The sequence below is a fragment of the Trachemys scripta genome, chromosome 6 (assembly GCF_013100865.1).
Source record: "Trachemys scripta elegans isolate TJP31775 chromosome 6, CAS_Tse_1.0, whole genome shotgun sequence".
NCBI lineage: Eukaryota > Metazoa > Chordata > Testudines > Emydidae > Trachemys > Trachemys scripta.
Genome location: NC_048303.1, coordinates 86,613,265 through 86,637,475, shown reverse-complemented (window position 1 = coordinate 86,637,475; position 24,211 = coordinate 86,613,265). Strand labels below are relative to the sequence as shown.

General features: G+C 40.3%; 1 protein-coding gene across 4 annotated transcripts in view; it reads left to right on the top strand.

Annotated features, from left to right (window-relative positions):
- NTRK2 (neurotrophic receptor tyrosine kinase 2) overlaps positions 1 to 24,211 on the top strand; it is a 273,512-nt gene that overhangs the window by 38,954 nt on the left and 210,347 nt on the right. For all 4 annotated transcript variants that reach the window (XM_034774168.1, XM_034774167.1, XM_034774169.1 and 1 more), the window contains exons 7-9: positions 11,301 to 11,437; positions 17,534 to 17,666; positions 19,188 to 19,487. In XM_034774168.1, coding sequence (XP_034630059.1) covers positions 11,301 to 11,437; positions 17,534 to 17,666; positions 19,188 to 19,487 — 570 coding nt within the window. The remainder of the gene's footprint in view (positions 1 to 11,300; positions 11,438 to 17,533; positions 17,667 to 19,187; positions 19,488 to 24,211) is intronic.

The window sequence follows — 24,211 nt, the reverse complement described above, 5'->3', positions numbered from 1 at the left end:
AGCTTTCGTGAGTAAAAACCTCACTTCTTCGGATGCAAGAAGTTGCATCCGAAGAAGTGAGGTTTTTACTCACGAAAGCTTATGCCCAAATAAATCTGTTAGTCTTTAAGGTGCCACCAGACTCTTTGTTGATTTAATGCCTCTGTTTCTGCCACTGTTCTTAGACTCTCAACATTGGTCCTACAAGGCAGAACGATCTACCTAATCAAAGATCTTATATTGCACATAGCAATGGGTTTGATCCATGTATTTATTTTGATTATCCTTCCAGTTTTGCATATTTACTATATCATGCCACTTCACTGCAAGTTATTTTTTCCTTGCAACTGGTTGTGTATCCTAGTCAGAGTTTCTTGGCCAGATTTTCAGAGAGCAAAAGCCTAATTTATTTGTTGTAGATGTGCCAGATATGGCAATTTCCTGCAATGACCTTGAAAGACTTATGGTATTGAGTTTATAAAATATTGTGGACCCAGATTGTATGTAACTACTTTGTGGGGTATATGGGACAAACATTGCAACCCTTTGGGGTCCATTATTTTAAATGAATGGTTTATCTATGATTGTGTTCTTCTGCATGGGGGAGGGCTACCCCAACTCCTACAGGAACTGAAACAAGTGGGTGGTGATTAAGGAAAATCAGCCAGGTTGTAACCCCCCCAGAGAGGTACTACCTCCTGATGAGGTTCACTTATATTAGTTCAAAGTAGATTCTCTAGAGACCAACAGACAAAGGAAGGATTCTTGGATAAATATCCTGAGTTAAAACTGGCTCAAAGCCATCTTTTTAATCCAGCAAATGGATAGGAGCTTCTATCCTTTCTGGGAGGGGTTGGAAGGACTGACACCTGCCAGAGCCTGAGGTTGGAGCTGGGGTGACCTCTTGTAAGCTTTTTAGCATGAATGTAAGTTCTTTTATTGTTTCAATATGTTTCCTCTGTTATGCTTTCACCTTAAGAATAAATATGCTTGCTTATAAAGAGCTGTATGGCATAACTGCTGGCAATTTATCTGTTTGCAGCCTTTGAAGAGAAAGCAAAGCACAGATGCTGACCTGTTTAGGCAGTCTGGCTTGCTGGGATATCACAGTGTAAGGAGGATCCTGTGCAGCCTAGAAAATCCCCAGTCAGGAGTGGGAGAGATGCAGATCTCTACCCAAGTGAGGTGACAGCTGAGGAGCTGGGAGCCTAGAGTGGGTGCCCTTGAGGAATCATAAAAGGGGAATACAGGTGTCATTGCCCTGAACTGTGATAGTAGATATCACAATTTGTGTACAGATACAACCTGTCAGTTGAGGACAGCTTATCTAACTAAGAACTGCAGGATTGGACCCAAAACTTGTTTTAACAGGATTTTTCTTTTCATATGGAGAAGGGGCTGTCTCTTTTCTCTTGTACTTAGTATTGTAAATCTTCCAGCAGAGATTTGGCTTTGCTCTTGTTAACTTGCATTATGTAATTGACAGAATTTTAGAAGGTGCTGCTCCTTGTTTGCAATTACCATCTAAAAGCCAGTTTGCTCATTTCTTGCTGTGTCCAGGAAGTCCTTTTCCAGTAATTTGTATAGGCGAGTGTTAAGATAGTTCTAAATAAATTAGACTCACACAGGCTTTACTCCAGACTGTGGAAATGGCCATTGTGATGTATTTCTATTCTGGAGGTAAATAAATATGAGAAATACCAAGCTAGAGAGTTTTGTTAGGAACAGACTGGGAGACATTATGGATTTTAGATGTTAGGGAGAAAATGAAACCAGATTGAAAGATTGGCATGATTATTTGTTTAAATAATAGAAAAGATATATTAATATTAGTGAATCAATAAAATAAGCATTGGCTCTTTGGCTGTCAACACACAGCATAGTTCAAAACAGCAAGAAAAGGCATAATCCAATGAGTGTTGAAATCTTTTCCATTATCAGTCAAACTTCACAGATAAGGCTGACAAAAGTAGAACATAACAAGCAAAACTAGTTGGCTTTTAAAAAAAGTCATAAACATTCTCTCTGTGTTACCTGTCAGAATATTCATTCGCGCTATATTCTGTATTATTTACTTTGGCTCCTAGTAATAGCTATTATGCATGATGTATGCTGGCAAACTATTTTTATTCTCTTGATACTAAGTTTTAGTTCTTATCTATGATCAAGATCTGCATGAATAATGGTTTGTTCGAGAGTTTTGACAGCAACAGGGTTTACACTGTAACTCAGAAGTTGAGTTACTGTTTTCTTATGCAATTGAACTTAATTAAAACATTTTTCATTATTAAGAGCTTTTTAAATGAAAATAAGTGAGTTGACTACCATGACTTATCTATGAAGCTTCTTTTCAGGAGGGAGGGAGAGAGTAGGAACCAGACTTTCAAAAGTGTATGTACCTAACTTGTGCACGTACTAACTGATGCATATGTGCAAATTTAGATTATTCTCATGCACAAACCTATATATCTGTGTAAATCAGGGGTTGTGTGTGAGCAAAATTAAATACACATTTTTGTACATGCACTATTGAAAATCCGCCCCTCGCAATGTAAAAACAACATTGTATTTCATAATTGTGACTTTCTCTCTAAGTTAGTTTGAAAGGGAAGTATTTTTATAATAGCCAGAGAACAAAGAAATAGGAATATTTAGGGGGAAGCAGGGAAGGTAGTATGCTCTGCTGGGTAGAGCACCGGATTGGGACTTCAGAGACCAGGGTTTTACTCCTCATTCAGCAACAGGACTGGTGGGTGATCTTTGGCAAGTCACTTAACCCTTGTGTCTCAGTTTCCCCACCTGTACAATGGTGATAATGATACTTATCCACTTTGAGATGTACTGATGAAAAGTGCTTTGTCAGATCTAGGTATTATTATTATTTCATCCTTGTAATGTAACTAGATAAAGACTCATGCTACTCCTTTCCAACAGTCTAAAGAAATGATTCTCTTAATTCCTTACAAAATGGAGGCTGGGTCAGGACTTTGCCTTCAGGAACATGCACTCTTGATATCAAGTGTGTGAGACTATTTTGTGTGATTGCAAACATCTTGACTGGTCCTATTCCTTAGATTTAAAAAGTTCAGAAGCTCCATGTTTTGTCATACAGAAGTGTTTGACTTTACAGCTGTATTTTCAGTATTCCTAATTATAGGAATAGGAAATATTGCAGGTAGAGCAGAATGAACATTTACTGCTCCATACTAAATGTGTTTTTAAATAGCAACTGCTGTACAAGAAGTCCTTTTCCAGAGGTTTGCACTCTATCAATCCAGTCCTCATTAGCGTCCATTAAAATTGTTAGCAGAGCTCTCGATTCACCTGTGAAGGCTTGTGTCTGCTTTGCCCAGCTCAGCTGCACTGAATTCATTTGATTGCTTTGGAGAAGCGAGGTGGAGATACTGCTGACAGCAGCACTGAGTGCTCTGGTCTGTCTGACCTTGCTCTGAAGCTCTCATGTGAAATGGATGCGACTGTCTCCTTGGAAGAAGCTCTGTGAAAGGCTCTTTGAGATATTTCTATCTTTTGGATCTTTAAATGTGAACAAAGATGGGACTTTGCAGCCACAAAGGGAGGGAGAATGGAGATAATGCTTTCTATTTTGTGTAACTAATGCTTGCATGTAATCTTGTAGGGGTATCCTGTTTTCAGTGCTATAGAGGCATAGCAGAGCTGACTCCTGCATGGTATTTCTGTTGATTTCATTGGAAATGTACCCACTTACCCCATGGCTGAATTTAGCTCACCGTTTCTTGGCTGCAGGTGGTTGCTAAATGCAACACAACAGGTGCATCATATTATCAGCAATTCTCAAATTTATGCCCCAATTCAGGAAAAAAACAACAACCTTTGCCTTGTTTTTAAGCCCATGAAAGCCTAAAGTGTGTGTGCGCATGTATGTAAAATATTTTTTCAGGATTTTAACTTGTGTTCTGGAGGCTGGTCAAACTTTAAGTGAATTTATCCTACAAAGATGTTCAATTTTTGTTTTGAATGAAATATTTTTCTTTATATTTTCTAATCCTCAGCCAGGAAAGATATGTTGTAATTTGAGGAGCCATATTCTCTCATTTCTTGACCAGCGCCACATCCATCCTCCAGACAATGTGATTGGCTGGATAAAATGAATAGCAAGTTAAAATATTTGCTGCCGGTATTGCACTTAAGAGCAAATTTTATACTCACATGTTGGGGGAGTCTCATGCCAGCATGAAGAATGCAGTGAGCAACCTTGGATTGCTTTGGGAACTTGTGTGTGGTGGGCCCAAACCCAGCTTTGCTCATTGTACCCCCTGAACTGTAGAGAATATCTGTAAAGCAGGGGGTATTAAAAATATGTTGTACAAGTTTAAATATAATAGATGATTATTGTTTCCCATATTAAGCTCATCAGTCTGTGACTGAGAGCTGTATTGAGAAGATGGTTCAGGAGATTCCAGCTAAGGACTAAAAAGACCTTAATGAAGGTCAGATATAAACTGGCTTGTGAGAAAAGCTTTGAATGTCAGTTTTCCCCCTCCTCCCCAGCAAAATGTCTGTTCTTATTACAAGGAAAATCCTGTTTTGATATGCTGGGGGATGGTCCTTCCAGGTCTTTTCAGAGCCCATCATCTCTGCTCTTGCCCTGGCTAGAAGGGTAGTTATGGAGAAACATTGCTCCCAGCTTCTCCCAGCTCAGAGACTGAGGTTTGAACGTATATCTTGAACTTGGTAGGAAACTTGGTGTATCGGAAACCAACAGTTAAAGAACACTTTTTGTGTTCTGCTGCCTAACATCATCCAGCTGTGATTTCAGACTAAGGGCTGCAAACTTTAAATGAACAAATCTCCAGTTCACTTCAGTGGGAGTTTGGCAATGGAGTTCTGCTCCATAAAGAATCACGGAATGTGGGTTGATATTAATAAGCTGAAACCTTTCTGTATGGCGCATATATATATTTCTGTGCTCAAGTAGGCTCATTGGGTGTGTGACTTATCATAATAGGAGAAATAAAGACAAAAACAAGTGAAATTATAGTCAGGTCCTTACAAGAGTGACAATTCAGGCTCAGGTTCTCAACTCTTCTGCTATCATAGAACATCATTACATCACTGGTGGTGCTACAAATGTCCAAATTATCATGACTAATATCATAAGTCAAATTGAAAATCTGTCCAGTGATATAGCACAACTCCTCAGGTTAGCTCCACAGGTTTCATACCTCAACAGCAAGAAAAATGTAGCTCTGATTCTGAACTCAGATTTTGTGGCTGACTTCTGTCTCAGTGGTAGGTTGAACATGGCTGAGACAGAGATCGGCCACAGAGCGTGGGTTCAGGTTGGAATATTTATTAGTTAGTGCATATCACATGGTTAGAACATATAGAGGGAGATCCCGTTGAAGCCAGTATAAGTTTTACCATTTACTTCAGTGGGGCCAAGATTTCACCTTAAAAACACTACACACACACACACATAGACATAGACGTTTTATATATAATGTCTATTATACTAATAGTATATTATACTATTAATATGATTTTTGAGGCTGACTGAAGGATTTAGCTGTATGAGTTCCATTAATTTCACGGGGAGTTAAGTAGCAAAATCCCCAATGCATCTTTGAACATTTCAACCAAAGTATTGGTTCTTGCCTTTGTTGAAGTACTGCTAGCTATGCACTGTAGAGAGATGGGCTGCATGACTATTGAACAGTAGAACCTCAGTGTTATGACCACCAGAGTTACAAACTGACCAGTCAACCACACACCTCATTTGGAACCAGGGGTGGCTCTAGCTTTTTTGTTGCCCCAAGCACGGCAGGCAGGCTGCCCTCGGCGGCATGCCTGCAGGAGGTTTGCCAGTCCCGCAGCTCCGGTGTACCCGCCGAATTGCTGCCAAAACCGCGGGACCAGCGGACCTCCCGCAGGCATACTGCCGAAGGCTGCCTGACTGCCGCCCTCTCAGGGACCGGCAGGGCGCCCCCCGCGGCTTGCCGCCCCAGGCACGCGCTTGGAGTGCTGGTGCCTGGAGCCGCCCCTGTTTGGAACCCTGCAGCAGGCGGCAGCAGAGAGCCCCCCCCCCCCAAAAGAAAGCGAAAGTACGTACTGTGTTAAATGTAAACTACCTTTAAAAAAAAAAAAGTGTGTGGGGGGGAGGGGTGGGGAAGCAGCGTTTTTCTTCTGTATAATAAAGTTTCAAAGCTGCATTAAGTCAATATTTAATTGTAAACTTTTGAAAGAACAACAGTAACGTTTTGTTCAGAGCATAGGCGCTGACTTACTCAGCTCCACCCCAGGCCCTGGCTTCACCCTACTCTACCCTTCCCCCCCAAACCCTTGCCCCATCTCTTCCTGCCCTTTCCCCGCACCTCTTCCTGCTCTATTTTTTTTCGGTGGGTGCTCCAGCCCCAGAGCGCCCACAGAGTCAGCACTTATGGTTCAGAGTTACGAACATTTCAGAGTTACGAACAACCTCCATTCCTGAGGTGTTCGTAACTCTGAGGTTCTACTGTACCACCAGAGTTTGACTGTCTCTCTGTAATGTGGCTTCGGGTAATAAATGCACACCAATGGAGCCTATGGAGGTAAATATTCCTTTTACAAATGAGTGTCTAGTTAGATCCTTTGCTATCCAAGGATTTTGTATAGGGTTGAAGAGCTCAGTCCTGTTCCCATAGGTGGTGCAACTCACTTGAAGTCAATATGCCCAAATGTGCTCGTGATTAATAGAAGGTATTTTTTGACAACGTTTAATCCAAGAACTACCTGTTGGAGTAAAGTTTTATTGCCATGAATATATTGCACAGACAACTTTTCCATATGCTGTACAGTATTACAGCTAGAATTGCTTAGTTATTATGTACATATTACATAATTCCAAGTTACACAATTACTCTAAGGTGCTGTACTCTTTTGGGGCACAAAGCACTTGCTCTAGGGAAACAATATAGCATGATATGACTGATAAGAAAGGGCAAAAAAAAAAAAGCCGTGTGTGTGGTTTTTAAATAAACACTAACAACTAATGAGTTTAATCATTAAATGAAATCTATTAAATTAGGCCCATGTGGACCAGTGAAAGGGCATGCTTAGTCCTGAATAAAAGTTTTTATTATGATTTAACTTTATGCTAATTAGTGAAAATTTAGACATCCCACTTTTACTTTTCATTCTACATTTTGTATTTTAAAATTATGTTTAGCAACCCCTGACCCTGATCCTGAAGATGTTTGTGAGCAACTTCAGGCAAGTGAATAATCCCATGGAACTCGACGGGTCTGTTCACATTCATTACGTCTTTGGGATCAGGGCCCATATTTGAATGAAAATTATCATATAGTATAGAGCACTTTCAACATTTTGCCATCAGTGAGCCTTGTTTGGATTAATCTACCTTTCTTTATCTTCCTGTAACGTTTTCACAAAAGTAGTGAAAAGATTGAAAAGAGGTTGAAAAGATTGGGAGAGCTTAATTTAAAAAGGAACATAAGAATGTCAATACTGGGTCAGATCAATGGTCCATCTAGCCCTGTCTTCCAACAGTGGCCAGCGCCAGGTGCTTCAGAGGGAATGAACAGAACAGGCAATCATCGAACAATCCATCCCTTGTTGTCTACTCCCAGCTTCTGGCAAACAGAGGCTAGGGATACTCAGAGCATGGTGTTGCATCTCTGCCCATCTTGGCTAATAGCCATTGATGGATCTATCCTCCATAAACTTATATAGTTCTTTTTTGAACACTGTTATAGTTTTGGCCTTCAGAAATCTCCTGGCAAAGAGTTTGACAGGTTGACTGTGCATTGTGTGACAAAGTACTTCCTTTTGTTTGTTTTAAATCTGCTGCCTATTAACTTAATTGGGTGACCCCTAGTTCTTGTCTTATGTGGAGGAGTAAATAAACATTTCCTTATTCTCTTTCTCCACACAGTCAAGATTGTATACACCTCTATCATATCCTCACTTAGTCATCTCTTTTCCATGCTGAAAAGTCCCAGTCTTTTAAATTTCTCTTCATATGGAAGCTGTTCCATAGCCCTAATCATTTTAGTTGCCCTTCTCTGTACTTTTTCCAATTCCAATATATATATTTTTGAGATGGGGCATCCAGATCTGCACACAGTATTCAAGTTGTGGGTGTACCATGGATTTCTATAGTGGCATTATGACATTGTTATCTATCCCTTTCCTAATGAGTTCTAACATTCTGTTAGCTTTTTTTTTTTTTTGATTGCCATTGCACATTGAGTAGATATCTTCAGAGAACTATGCACAATGACTCCAAGATTTCAGCTAATTCAGACCCTATCATTTTGTATGAATAGTTGGGATTAATTAGAGGGGACATGATAAAATAACAAATGGTCAAGAGAAGAAAGATCAGGAACTCCTGTTCTCCGTGTCTCACAACCCCCCAAAAGGGGATATTCAATTAAGTTAAAAGATGGCAAATTCAAAACTAATGAAAGGAAATACTTTTTCAAACAACGTGTAATTAAATTGTGGAACTTGTTGCTACTGGCAGTTGTAGAGGCTGAGAATATAGCAAGATTCAAAATAAAATTGGACATTATGAATATCCAGAATTATCCTAATTAATACTAACAAGAAGTTAGGAAGGGATATTAAACCTTGTGCTTTGTGGTTTAAACCAATCTCGCTCTATTAGAGATCAGGATGAGACCTGGGGGAAGATGACCCCTCCTCCCCATTTGCTTAGTGTGGGGTTCTTTAACCTTCCTCTGAAACATCAGTCAGATCAGTCACCATCAAAAATAAAATACTGGACTAGATGTACCTCAGGACTGATCCCATATGGCAATTCCTAAGTTCCCAAGTTCTTTATAGTGCACATGATAGTAACAGTGGTGCCATCCCACACTTTTCTATATAAAATAATACAAATTCAGCCAGCAGTAGCAAAGTTAGAGCATACAGTTCTAGTTAGCGAGTAGCTAAAATACTACTTGGTCCTCCACTCAGTTCAACAATCAAAAAGCTCCACAAGAAGCTGTCTTGAAATTTTAATGGAAATGCAAGTAGTGCAATAAATGGTCAACACTGGGGTGTTTTTGTTTTTGGTTTGGCTTATATGATAGGGTTCATATAAAACTTTTTGTGTTAGAAGCTCTGTGAACTCAAACAGCGACACACTTTGAGTAGTTTTAATTTGGCATGAGAGATGTCAGGCTGGTCTTGTCCAGAGAAGATACTGCTAGGAAGAAGCTGGGCCATAAGGCCTTGATGGCTAAAATTCTTTCCCAGAATCAGGTATGACCACAGGAGTCAAATAGTTTTAAGATCTGGTGTGTGAGGGTGTCTGCATGGGGTAAATTATCTCATTACTTCTCCTCCATGGTCCCTATCCAACATAATTAATATCTAAAGGTTCCTTAGGATCTAGTTTAGTTTCCTGCCTGGCTGGGTGACAGACACTGCTGAGGTTTGAAGTCATGGCAAGCAAAAGCAGATGGCCACCTTTGCTAACAGATTACTGCATCAAGGAATACAGCCATCCAGCTCTGTTTCAATAAACTTCAATGTATGATTTACAAAGTGAGCATAATAGAAGAAACCCATGATGCCTATAATCAGAATCATATTACAGTACTACTTAAAGCACTAGCAGAATTGCCTAAGCAGTTATTGTATACTCCTGATGATTTCAAATCTTATTAGGCAAGAAAGCAGTGCCTGGAAAATGATTTGTCCTGCCTTTGCTATTACTACTTTTCATTTCATTTTTATTGAACTAATTAAACTTCAAGTGATATTTCAAGTTTCTATTGAATTTTTGGCCAACATATTAATGTGCTCTAATTAACACAAATCAGAATAAGGAACTCACTATGGGGCTTTATAATAAAAAAAAAATCACCTTGCTAAACGTGTAAACCTGCAAGTGCATGACGGAAACTGCTCCACCCTAATTTAAAAAAAAAAAGAGAGAGAAGCTTTGTTGCAGAAAAAGAAAACTCATTGCAAAACAATACATAGCTAACACTGCTGTTTTGCTGTGCAGGATATTTGAGATGATAAATTGCAAACAAAACATGTCTAAGATTGCTGCGGAGCTGAGCATCATGGTGAGGGCAAAGCTAAAGTTATCTTTCTGTAGTGGATGATGGCACAATCTCACATAACACAGCTCCCGTGTTTTCAGTGTACTGCTTATTTTCAATGCAAAAAAGTATAGTTATGAAGGACAGAAAAAATACACTGAAGACCAGTTGATTTTTGGCCTAATATGCTGCTGACCATATTTTCAAAAGAGTCCTACTCCAGTTTAGGCTCCTAAATGACGTGTTCAGGTTTTCAAAAGTCCTCAAAACATGACAACTCCTATTGGTCTGAGAGCCATTGTTTTGGGTGTCGAGCTCTACCAAAAAACCTGACCACTTCATTTGGGTGCCTAAAAGGGAGCTTCTGGGAGCTGAACTCTTCTGAAAATCTGCTCGATAATAGGTTTGTGGAGCTAGATTCTCTCCTGCACCAGAGCACCACTCAATGCAGGTCAAAGGGATGAAGCGTCAGGTTCCAGCTCCCTGATTCTTGGGGTCAGCCCTGATCTAGACACAAGTTAGAGCAGCTTCCTAGCAAATGACACAAAGTAGCTGTTTCACTGAAGCTAGTTCAGTCCTGTGGCTGAAGTACCCTAGAAATGGCCCTGAAACAGTTGAGGAGCAGAGGGTCTGGACAGTTTGAGCTGCTCTGCCCCTGCCCCTGCCCCTTCCTTCCCTTGACATGCCCATAGCCCCTGCCCTTCCTACTCAGTTTGTCTCTGAAGATCTGGGTTCCATATGTGTGTGTGACCTCTTTGTGGACTGGCGCCACTCGGATTCTATTGTTTCTGGGACTCTTTCCCCTGACCCTGCATCATGATGTGGGTTAGATTTCCCCTTTAGTGTACATATAGCTCAGGGTACTCTAGGAATACCACCACAGTGTTAATTAGGCAAAAGGAAAATGAAGATTTTTTATTGCAACCACTACAAATGAGAAAAGTAAGTTGTATCTTATTTTCCCTCAAGAATGAAGGAGAGATTTTAAAGGCGCAATTGGCGTTAGGCATCTGACTGTCCTTTCTACCTTTTCTATGGAGGTGGATTGGTAGAGTGGAGAATACTTGTGTAGTAGTACCAAATGTGTTCTTTGCATTCTTTTTTTTTTTTTTTTTTTACCAAATAGCATCTGACCACAATGAATCTCTGGTTAGCTGAGTAAGCAGAGTTTTCAATTACATACAGACTGCTGTCAAAGAGTTGAACAGCTTATTTGAATATTTACCCTATTTCTATGACAAACACAAACACTTACATATTTTTTTGCTTGTGTCACAGGCTTGCCCTCAGCAAACTTGAGTGTTTATAACCTCACTGTTGTGGAAGGAAGGAGCACTACACTGTACTGCGAAGCTACTGGGGTGCCATCTCCCAATGTATCCTGGGTTGTCCCTAATCTTGTTTCAAAACATGAGGTAAGTTTTACTTTCAATAGCTGGCTATCCAGAGACTGGGTATACCTGCTGAAGAATGGTGTGTGGCTGGTTTTAAGCTTATTACTTTTCATTATCACAGATACAAAATGGCAAATTGTTTACCTTGCATTTATTTCCCAGGTATTCTTAATCCACAGTGACTGCGGCAGTGCTTCTGGGACAAACAAACATTTATTTCTCTGAGAAAGTGGCTTTTATTTCAGTTTCTGTGCCTCCAGTTATAATTGATAGTGCTACAATTCTATGGAAGGGTCCTGGTAATATAAGAACGGCTGTACTTGGTCAGACCAAAGGTCCATCTAGCCCAGTATCCTGTCTTCTGACAGTGGCCAATGCCAGGTGCCTCAGGGGGAATGAGCAGAACAGGCAAACACCGAGTGATCCATCCCCTGTCACCCATTCCCAGCTTCTGGAAAACAGAGGCACGGGACACCATCCCTGCCCATCCTGGCTAATAGCCATTGATGGACCTATCCTCCATGAATTTATCTAGTTCTTTTTTGAATCCTGTTATAGTCTTGGCCTTTACAACATCCTCTGGCAAAGGTTGACTGTGCATTGTGTGAAGAAATATTTCCTTTTGTTTCTTTTAAACCTGCTGCCTGTTAATTTCATTTGGTGACCCCTAGTTCTTGTGTTTTGAGAAGGAGTAAATAACACTTCCTTATTTACTTTCTCCACACCAGTCATGATTTTATAGACCTCTAACATATCCCCCATTAGTCATTTCTTTTCCAAGCTGAAAAGTCTGTCTTATTAATCTCTCCTCAGACGGAAGCCATTCCATAGCCCTAATAATGTTTGTTGCCTTTTCTGAACCTTTTCCAATTCCAATATATATTTTTTGAGATGGGGTGGTTGCATCTGCACATAGTATTCAAGATGTGGGCATACCATGGATTTATATAGAGGCAACATGATATTTTCTGTCTCATTATCTATCTATCTATAATGAATCAGGAAAGTGCAAGTCAAGTGAGATTTGATTGTCACAACATTCCTTATATAGAAAATTACAGTCTGATAAGAAAGGCTGTGTGTGTAAATTTACTATATTCACAGGCCAAAAATGCGGTTATGCCAGGGTTGTGGTTATAAATATGAATTGTTCTTGTGGGGGAAACACCTTGAGAACATTGTTTGTTTGTTTTATAAAACAACAAAAGCCAAGTGTAAGCCATAAAAGTCAATGTTAAGTTTACACTATGAGAAATAGTGAAAACCAATTCAGTATGGACATGCTTATCCAAGGTCACCCAAATAACTCTGACTGTCCCTCATGTTCCTACCCTCCTGTGTCCATGTTTCATATTGTGCATAAGATAGGATTTAATCAATGTATCTCCTTCTGATGAAGGAGATATTGATAAGGACTTTAACAAGTGTGCAGCCTGACAGCTTAAATCCACTTTATTTGCATTGCGCTCTGGAGTTCATGGCTTTGGCTTTGTAATCATCTGCTACCTTGGGGTACAAACTGCCTAAATTATTTTTTGGCCCTTAAGAGGTGCATGGCCATAGACACAAAGGGTTAGACCCTGGTCTTCAGATCCTGTCCTGCAATGCAAAGAGAACATAGACTGTCTAGGCCGGGGGTGGGCAAACTTTTTGGCCTGAGAGCCACATCGGGAAATAGAAATTGTATGGCGGGCCATGAATGCTCACAAAATTGGGGTTGAGGTGCAGGAGGAGGCTCTGGTTGGGGTGTGGGCTCTGGGGTGGGGCTGGGGATAAGGAGTTTTGGGTGTAGGAGGGTGCTCTGGGCTGGGACCAAGGGGTTTGGAGGGCGGGAGAGGGATCAGGGCAGGGGCAGGGGAGTGGGAAGGGGTGCAGGTTCCGGCTGCGGGTGCGGGCTCTGGGATGGGGCTGGGGTGCAGGAGGGTGCTTCGGTCTGGGATCAAGGGGTTTGGAGAACGGGAGGGGAGCCAGGACTGGGGCAGGGAGTTGGGGCACTGGAAGAGGCTCAGGGGTGGAGGCTCCAAGCGGTGCTTACCTCAAGCGGCTCCCAGAAGCAGCGGTATGTCCCTTCTCTGGCTCCTACGCGGAAGCGCAGCCAGGCGACTCTGCGCGCTGCCCCATCTGCAGGCACTGCCTCTGCAGCTTCCATTGGAGCGCCGGAGGGAGCCATTGGAGCATGTAGGAGCCAGAGAGGAGCCATGCCGTGGCTTCCGGGAGCCGCGTGGTATGGCCCCCGATCCTCCGCCCTAGCTGGAGTGCTGGAGTGGGGCTGAGCCCCGTGGTGCAGCCCCTGATCCAGCGCCCTGGCCGGAGTGGGGCCGAGCCATGTGGTGCGGCCCCCGACCCCACTCCCCAGCAGGAGCTCGTGGGCTGGCTTAAAATGGCTCATGGGCCGGATCCGGCTCATGGGCGGTAGTTTGCCCACCCCTGGTCTATGAGCAAAGCTAGTGATTTCCATAGAGGTTATTCTCAGGAATGTTAGGCTGGCATAGCTGGTTCTGTCTCCTCTCCCCTCTCATAATGTCTTTTTCCCTCCTCAAGTAAGTAATTCCTAGATAGTTACAACCTTGTGTCTGCTTTAGTTAAGTTTCTTTCCTAGGGATTGTCTTGGATTTTTAAAAATGTTTACAAATTCCTTGGTGATAGGAGGAGCTTGCACGCTGTTCAAGGACTCTTTCTCCTCCCCCAGATGGCCCCCAGTTCCATGTGACTTCAACCCTCTGTTACTTCCTCCATTGTGGTCATCTACATGGGCCTATGCAAAATGTATAGGATCTGCTTTTGAGATGTTCAAATTTAAGAACACTGGGGGTCTGTAAAGTACAGAGAAGCTGAATTTAATAGCTAAAATAACCTGCCTGAAACTAGCCAAATGCATCAGTACTAACCAAAAACCAACAGATTAAAACAACTGGGGGAGTCTCTGCTAAGCCTTTTTTGAGTTATGCACCAGAACAAATGAGGTGATTTCCCTTCTTGAGCATTACCCTACATTTTTTAAAACTCTCCTATCTTCAAAGTGACTTTTCCGATTTACTTCAAACTTTCCAGAAAAATTCTATCTTGTCATAATTTTATGCTTGTGAAATTTCAGAGTGCCCTATAATGGAAGCTAGCTTCAGCCTTAGCTATGGAATAACACTAGTCTCATCAGTAGTATAACAGAGTACCTTCTTAAACTCCTTTACTGTTCACCACAATCCTTGCCCTTCTATGTTTTGTTTTTCTATTTTCCTTTTCTCCTCACCTTCATGTCTCTGTTTCTGCTTCTCTGCTCTCCTCCTGCTGCTACGTCTGTCTGTCTTCTTTCCTTGCTCTCCTATAAAGAAAAATCCCAGGAAATGGCTCAAATCCTGCATACAGCTACCCATGTGCTTCACTTTATGCATATAGTCCAATTGACTGCCATTAGAGTTTTCTTAACTGTGAACTTGGGTCTGATCCTGCAGTTAAATCCCTATGGATGGACTGTTGAACCTGCATCATCTTCTTAGTGTACATGCAATGTGCCTCACGTGGCATGTGACCAGGATTCATCACCAAATTTGGTCCCTTGGTTGGATCATTGGCTTCCTGGGCCCAGGCCAGGTACTGACAGGGAGCACAATATGAATGTTGATCCATGCCCCCCACCCCTCCCCACCCTTGAACCTGCTGAGCACCAATTACTTCAATGGGACTGCTCATGGGTAGAGAAAAGCAAGTGTGTGCTCTACATTGTTAGCCTTGGGGTGAAATCCTGACTCCATTGAAGTCAACAGTTTTGATGTTGATTTCAATGAAGCCAGGATTTCACCCTTATTAACTTTTATTATTTGTATTACTGTAGCCCCATTGTGCTATATGTTGTAAAAAAGACAGTCACTTAAGATCCTGATCTTGAAATGTGACATTCGTGGGCGGATCCTTATACTTCATGGAGTATCATTGAAGTCATTGGGTTCTACAGGTGCTAGAGCCCTTTAGTAGAGATTCAATTGCAGGCTCAGCACTTAAGTGCATAGATTCATAGATTCTAGGGCTGGAAGGGACCTCGAGAGCTCATCGAATCCAGTCCCCTGCCCTCATGGCAGGACCAAATACTGTCTAGACCATCCCTGATAGATATTTATCTAACCTGCTCTTAAATATCTCCAGAGGTGGAGATTCCACAATGTCCCTAGGCAGTTTATTCCAGTGTTTAACCACCCTGACAGTTAGGAACTTTTCCCTAATGTCCAACCTAAACCTCAGTGGTTTGAGCATTGGCCTGCTAAACCCAGGGTTGTGAGTTCAATCCTTGAGGGGGCCATTTAGGGAACTGGGGTAAAAAACTATCTGGGGATTGGTCCTGCTTTGAGCAGGGGGTTGGACTAGATGACATCCTAAGATCCCTTCCAACCCTGATATTCTATGATAAGTGGAGCACTTTGCATTTGTCTTTATTAAACTTCATCCTGTTTACCTCAGACAATTTGTCCAGATCATTTTGAATTATGACCCTATCCTCCAAAGCAGTTGCAATCCCTCCCAGTTTGGTATCATCTGCAAACTGCTATCATGTCCCCTCTCAGTCTTCTCTTTTCCATATTAAGAAGAATCCTAGCAAAGGACGATGTTAAAGCAATAGTCCTAACTGTTTGTTTATTAATTTTAAAAAAAGTTCCTTTATATTTCACATGAAATTAAAAACCAGAGACACAAACTAGAGGTCATTTTAAGAAACCTATTTAAGAGGTCAGAAGCAAAACTTTTTTGTTTTAAGAGTGCCAGTTTGCTTGTAGTTCATCCCAATGTACTTTAATTTTGCAGCACATATGGTGATTTTTATGATTTGTTTAGTGCTGTACACAGTGCTTTACAAAACATTGAGGCAATAACTGTGGGTTTTTTTTCTATCTGCCTATGGTCAAACACACGTAAGGGAAAACATGGGCCTTAGTTCAGGTGGTGGAAGAAACCAACTTACTGTAGGAAGGATTAAAGATAGGAAGAGGTTTTCAAGAGAGAGCTGAGGGAGGAGAGCGGGAACTTGGTAGTCAAGGTGTGGGAGACCATGTCGAGCCCACAGCAGGAGTAAAGGTATAAAGTCCAGAGTGAGGTAACAGTAAAGCATTGATTGGGAGGAGTATAGGAGGAGAGAGAGCAAGATTAAGAGGAAATGAGAGCAGAGATGAACCGTAGGAGTAAATGATGAGGTGGAAGAAAGGCGAAGAGTAATAAATTTGAAGAAAAACAAGTGGTGATCAAGAATTGAGAGAGAGAGAGAGACTGGAAAAGATCAGGGGCCGGATCCTCAACTGGTGTAGATGTGCAGTGCTCCACTGAAGCCAGTGGAGCTGTGCTGATTTACACCAGCTGAGGGTCTGGCTCCAGGCCCATATGGTTAATAAAATGGTAAATGGGAAAGTGAGTCCAAAATTAGAAATTGCATGAAGTAGTTAACAAAAAAAGTCAGAGGCAGTGGAGTCGGCCTTTTCAACATGGAAATAGAAGTAATCCAGAGCCACGGTAGGGGACTGGAGAGAGGGAGGGTGAGCCAGGCATCAAAGTGAGGGATGAAGTGAGTGGGAGCTGGGAGGATTGTAGACTAGGGCCACATGGAGCAAGGGAAGGAGGGCAGATGAAGGGAGGGATTGGATATGACAGGACAGGGAGTAGAGGAGCCAAGTGATTGGGGGTGTCCACTCTTTTGGCTTTGACATCTGCACTTGGGCTTCTGGCTCACATCCCTAGTTATCTGAAAGTTTGGGATGTTTTGAGATTTTTTGAGTAATTGAGGTTGGGCAGTGTATAGAGTGGAAATATTCCCTTTTTCCTTCAACTAGTACCACTGAGGGGTATAACTCAACCAGCCAAATTCTACACTGATTTATTCCTGATGTGATCTCAGTGAAGTAGAAGGAAGGCATGTATCAGCATCCTCCTTAGTGGGATTATATGTGTGTAAATCAACACAGACCCTCAGAATCAGGCCCAGTACATTGATTTACAACATGGAATAAAATGTTGTGCAAATATAATACTCAGTTTTCTAGCAATAAGGTTAAGAGGAAGGGTAACTGAAGGACTCTAATCCCAGCGTCTCTCTTGTTCTACACTCTGTTTAAGCCAAATACTTTTTCTTCTTGTTTGTAGAGTAATACAAGTAAGAATCCTGCTTCCCTAACCATAAGGAATGTTTCATCTAAGGACAGTGGAATACGGATTTCATGTATAGCAGAAAATATTGTGGGAGAAGACCAAGCTTCTGCTGACCTTGTGGTGTTCTGTACGTAAACAGGCTTGCATACAATTTCAGCTGCTGTCTAAACTACATCAGCACAAAATATTTGGGGTATATATTTCTGTTGGGCCTGCAAGGTTTTGAAACAAGAATGTCACCTAAGTGTATAAACTGCATTGCTTTTAATTCTGAGGAACAGCATAACCAGCAGTTGTTGTGTAGTAGTGTCCCTTCATTACTCTGCCCTTACATATATGTGCTCTCATAGCTGCCTATCAACTTCCAGTTTGAACTGCCAAAAGTAAATTTCTGAAGTCCAAAATGTTCCAATGGCAGTGTAAATGTGAAAAGGTGCCTGGGTGCATGTGTATTTTATATGCATATAAAAATACCCACACATCAAAGACGGAGATCAAATTGTTGTTAATAATTTGGGATTTTAAAACTTTTCATCTAAGCCAATAAGCCTGATACATTTTTTTTAATTAAAAAAAAAATCAGCTTGTAACATTAGTTTTCCCAGGCATATATTAGTTAGTCCTTAGCCTTGAAATAATCTATTTATCTGTCAAGTCCAGGAGAAGAGGATGAGCACAGGGGATAAAACATTGACCCCTTAACTCTAAGCTCCCATATGAATCTATCTTAAGTGAATTAAGTAGGCTGTTTTTACAAGCTTCAGATATTGATCATCCAGATCAAACCCACATTTTATTAAAAATGAGCTTGCTTATTAGAGAAAAATCTTAGAGAAGTAGCTATAGATTAATTTCATATGATTTTATAGTTCAAATTGGGTATGAAATAGCTAAGGGAAAGGATATATGCTACAAATACTGGAACGGTGTAAACAAGGAATCTTGGATTGGCACCAATGTGATTGGTACAAGGACTTATAACTAGATGTAATTAGATGCAATTAACAAAGGAAAATTCAGTCTGAATATCAAGGAAAACTTCCTGACAGTGAGATAATGTACAAGGCTGTGAAATAGCCTCCCAAGGGAAATAGTAGAAGCCCATAACAATTTAAAACTGGACTGGACAAAGTACTAGAAAATGACTATGGGAAATGATCCTGCATTAATTAGCAGGGGAATTCAGTGAATGAACTAATAGGTCTGTTCCATGATTCTATGATGAAAATCATCTAGAAGTTTTCATGCCTATCTGAATATATTTCCAGTATACCTGATTCCGGCCAACTGTTAAATACCCTTTTTAAAATAATACTTAAGTGCTTTGGTTAAAATCAGGAGTAATAAAAAACCTTTTACTGAACTTGCATGATTTATTAAAGTTGGTTCTTGTTTTATTGGAACCAGTTCACACATCTAATTTTAAAGAATGACTTTATTGAGGTATTGTCCATTTCAGGTCTGAATTAAGTTCACACATACAGCTGATGGCTTCCTGTATGAATATCTACACCCATAAGCACAAGGCTGTAGTTTCCAAAGCTGCCAATTTCTTAGCTTTAATGATTTTAAAAAATGCCCTCAAGAATTTGAGGGGAAAAATGTGTTTAGGATATTCTGATGTTATTCACTCTTCTTTTTAATATAGTTGCACCAAATATCACATTTATTGAACCTCCAACCCCGGACCACCACTGGTGTATTCCATTCACTGTGAAAGGGAACCCCAAGCCCTCATTGCAGTGGTTCTATGAAGGGGCTATACTGAATGAGTCTGAATACATCTGTACTAAAATACATGTTAGCAATCAAAGTGAATACCATGGCTGCCTTCAGTTGGACAACCCTACCCATTTGAACAATGGTGCTTATACCTTACTGGCGAAGAACGAGTATGGAGAAGATGAAAAAAGGGTTGATGCTCATTTCATGTCAATGCCTGGAGATGGTGAGTACTCTTTACTATATTAGCAATGGCATCTTGAGGATTGTGTAGAGCTAGTACTGCTGGCCAGTTTATTTTTCTCTTAAAGTTTTCTCTTAAAATAATTTGTTGTAGATATTTACAGATAACTGCTTTTTTTTTTTAAATCTCCTTGCATTTGAAAATTTTGCTTGTCAATTAGACTTTATGAAGTGAGCCTCATAGTAGCTCTCTTTCACGAATCCTGCTCTCCATGCCTTTTCTCCACGTCCAGACAAAATGAAAAACAAACATTTTTCTTACGTATTTTTTCAAACATGTATGTACTGATCCCGCAAATGTTGAACACTAGTTCAATATGAATCGAGGGGGTGCTCTGCTTTAGGAGGGACTAGGACTAAGCTTTGTATCCATAAGACCATGTACAAGTGTCTAGAGAAAATAGAAGATAATGAAAATTCTGCAGTGCAGTACAGCATGTAGACACCAATACATTCTTAGGACACCAGAGGGAGCAAGGGAGAAAATAAGTAACCAAGAGGCAGGAGGGACAAGATGGCTACTGTTACTGGTCCATATCAGTGGTTCTCTGCCCGTGAGCTACTCTGGGCCCAGTCAGCACACAGCTGCAGCCCACGTGACATCCCTAGGGCCATACAGGTAGTATGTATGGATGCAGCCCACAGAACATACTGAGAGCTATATATGTGGCCCACAATGATAAATAGGTTGAGAACCGTTATGTATCAATCCTCTTTACTGCATCCTTGGCAGAGTCAGGATATGATAGGTACCCAATAAACTGCAGGGATTACACTAAATGTATTGTGTTTGCCTTGGTTTGATGCTTTATTCCCAGATCTTCAAAAATACATGCACAGTAATTGTATGGATAAATGGCAGGCAACCATCTGCCCATTGGTATGAAAACTGACGCTGATTGAATAGGGAAATCAGGTGTGCAAATGTGTATGCATTTTTGTGCAAGAAACTGCACATTTGTATCAGAAAATCTGGGCACTAGTTTACATTTCAGTTTCCCTAAACATTAGGTAGCAATAACATGTCAGTTGAAATAGTGAGGTCCAGTCCTATGTAATATTTCACAGTGATAGAGGAGCTGGCTATTTAGTCTTTCAGATTTTAATTTCTTTCACCTTCGTTACAAATTACCACTAGTGAAAATACATGCCATATTCAGTACTTGTAGCAAGCTGTTTTAACCGAAACAATGAGGTATGTGACAGTTCTCTTCCAGGCTTGAGTAGGAGTAGATACAGAACTGACACACAGAGCTCTAGTTACTCCTGCTGCTCTAAGGAAGCTTCTCTCCTCCCTTTCCCCCTAGAGTCCTTTCCTTAATAAAATTGTTACAGGAACAGACCATAGTTTCAGCTACTGGCAGCTTCCAATAGTGCATTATAACAATTCAATAAAACAGTCCACTTTACATACATACTGTTTAAAATGGAAAGTGATATTAACTTGGCTGCATTCGCTTAGAAGAATAAACAGTTTTCCCAATAAGTTTAACAAGGCTACTTTGAACTTAAAGTGAATTTTTTTCTTTGAACAAACTGCCTTTTATTGGCACATTTTCTCCTTTAGGTTAAAAACTTAAACCTTCTTTCCCAGTAGTGGCATTTTTAATTATAAATCAGACTTTAACATATCCTTCCATTTATACAGGCAGCGTTTGTTTATTCCTTCAGTTTTTAATTCATAATAAAGTTGTAAATCTCAGAGAAAATCCATGTTGTGTTCTGTAAGCATAACCCTGTTCTCTGAGGAAACTAAGTTTCATAAATACATTGTAGAAGAGACTATCATAAGCACAGACAGGATGTTCTTATCTTAAAAATCATTACATATGTGATGTGTGGCTACAAACCAGTCTTAAAATTTAACAACAGAAAGAAACATCTACCCAGGCAAACTCCTAAAAAGTTTTTCTTTATGGGTTTTCTACAGAATGCTATTTGTGAACTGGGCTTTAGCAGGTCTTACAGAGTTGATATAGGTTCCTCCTTTTTACACTCCCAACTCTCCTGCCCTGGAAGCTGAAATAAAGTCAAAAGTAAAAAATAGAATCTCCTTATGTTTCACTAATATTTTATTGTTGCTATCTAAAGCACAACCACAAGTTTTGTAGCCCTTAAAAGGCTTTTTTTCAGTGATATCGTTACTGTGTAGTTTCATTGTCTGTCTAACATACTGTACAATGAAGCATGAAGATAGGCCCACACCCAGGCATTATGTTCATTTCCTTGCCTGCATGATAGAAATTAAATACCAGCCCTGGTGTTTAATGGGGTGACGTATCTTCATCAAGCTTTGAACTGATTCTGTGACTCTTACATCACTTATGGGCAAATGCACTGAAGATAAAAACAAAGACAAATAAAAAAACCACCCCACCCATAAACTGTAGAAATTAAAATGAATGATTAAAATAAATAAAAATGAAGCATCAAGCGCTTTCGAGCATGAGATCATCAATATCAACATAATACTCTACCTTAAACTTGTATCAATCATGATGCAGATAGGGTCCATGCCAAGAATTTCTCAGCCTACATTGTGCCCTTTGCAGAACAGACGTTCTCATGGGATACTTGGCTGACAATGCAGGCATAAAGGTAGAGAGCTGATTTGTACTTGGAGCACATTAATGGTATCGCAATTATCACTGTGAACCACATAATTCACTAGAACCTTTGTTTTAAATACTAAGGGCCCATTTCTGTGATCTGGAGCTTTGGTTCATGGTCTCATATATAATCACAGATATCTTTGTGTGAACAAGTTAGCAGAAATCAGTCTGAACCCTTCCCTGCCTACAGCATGTATCTTATGATGTGTATCCAGCTTGTGGGATCAATACCATTCAAACTTGTACAGCTTTGAACCACCAACTATCCCTATATTTGAGGCTATATTTAAGTAGGAGGTGTTGGTTCAAGGTGCGTTAGTTCAGCTGCCTAACATAACAGTTTCCTTATTTATTATTTGCCAAGCTAGATACAGGGTGCCGTCATAGCTGGAGCTAACCTTATCCGAAATACATTTTGTTTGTTCTAGAATAGTGAGGGAGTTTTCCATAATAATGCTCCCAGGAAAGGGTTGCCTAAAAAGTCACATAATCTCAAAAGGCCCCTATATCATGTGGTTTCTCTGTTGAATTCTTCATCAAGTCATTTTTTTTTAGTATTTATTTTTATTTATGGTAGCACTCGCTGTGTGCTGGGCACTTTCCAAACATGCAAAGACAGTCACTTCTCTGAAGATCTTATAATCTGAACCCCATCATTGCAGGATCATGGCAGCCTAAGACATCTCTATCTGGGGAACATCACAGCTAGCTTTGCCTCACCCCATGACAATCTAAAGGGCAAATGTTCAGTTTGCTCCCAGATGAACATAAGAGTCTGAAAAAGCCTTTTTAAGAAGGAAAAAACACCTTTAGATCTTGATTTCAGAAGATACCCCACATCCACAGACAGGAGTGTCTGAAAATGATTCCATGAAAAATCCAATCACAGAGTAGGAACTAGTTCTGATGTCATTTCCATGTTAAAGCACCGATGACTCTCCCAAAATTATACAGTATTTCCAGTCAGCTCACTTTACCTCTTTCATTGGCTCATCCCACTAACTGAGAATAACTTGGAATGACTAAGACAAATAATTTAAACTACAAAGAGTTTCACAGAAAGCAAGAATTGATAGTCAGTATCTTTTAGCTACTGAAATACAGTCCAAGGACAATAACGTAAAAAAAAAAAAAGAAAAAAATGGAAATATCAAAATAATAGCTGATAGCCCCTTCATAAAATTATGATATTGAGACAGAAATGTGACTTTTGCTGGACTTTTGGGTTTTCAGATGAAGGCTTTAGTAAGTATAAAAGGTAACTGAATGGAATATGTTACTTCATAGCCTTTACCTCACAGGCAGGGATTAAGGCTTTAATTAATCTGTGGTCTAGTGGGTTAAATTAATCCTTTCTCTAATGCTACCTAGTTGGACCAGGAGTTAATTTCATTTTGAGGGTCAAATCCTAGTCCCACTAACATCTAATGGTAGTTTTGCCATTGAGCTTATCGAGCTCATGAGTTAGCCCAAATACTTTGTTTCCTCCAGATTGTGAATAGCAAACATATACAACTGCTAGTGTACTGGGTCTCTCCTGAGAACTTTTTCACGTAATTTGAATGTTTAATATTGGAAAAAATTGTATCTATGAAGATTTTCAAAGAGCAAAGCCCCATCAGAAGCAGCTTGAGGTTAGATAACAAATGCTCATTGCACCTGATGTTTATTTCTACACCTGGATGGGGCCATTCCCATGGGGGCACCTTAATCTGCATTATAACTCTAAGCATTAAAATATCTGCAAAGGCATTTTAAAAATTGAGCCTGATTCCCAAGTCATTGCCACTCCCATTGAAGTTAACTGGCCAAATTCTGGTCCCATTAATATTAACTACAGTTTTGCCATTGATTTTTCAATGGGAATAGTACATACTGCAGTTATTCCAGATTTACACCCATGTAACAGAGCAGAATTTGGCCCAGTTTGGAACCATAACTGCCTTTGCCAGAACTCAGTTTAGCCTAGGTGTCGATCAGATCTTTCATATGAAGCAAATGTTGACATTTTGCATGTCTCTGAAAATAATTAAAAATGTAATTGAATAAAAAGCCTGTACAATGTATTTCGGTTATTTGAATTTGTGGACAATTG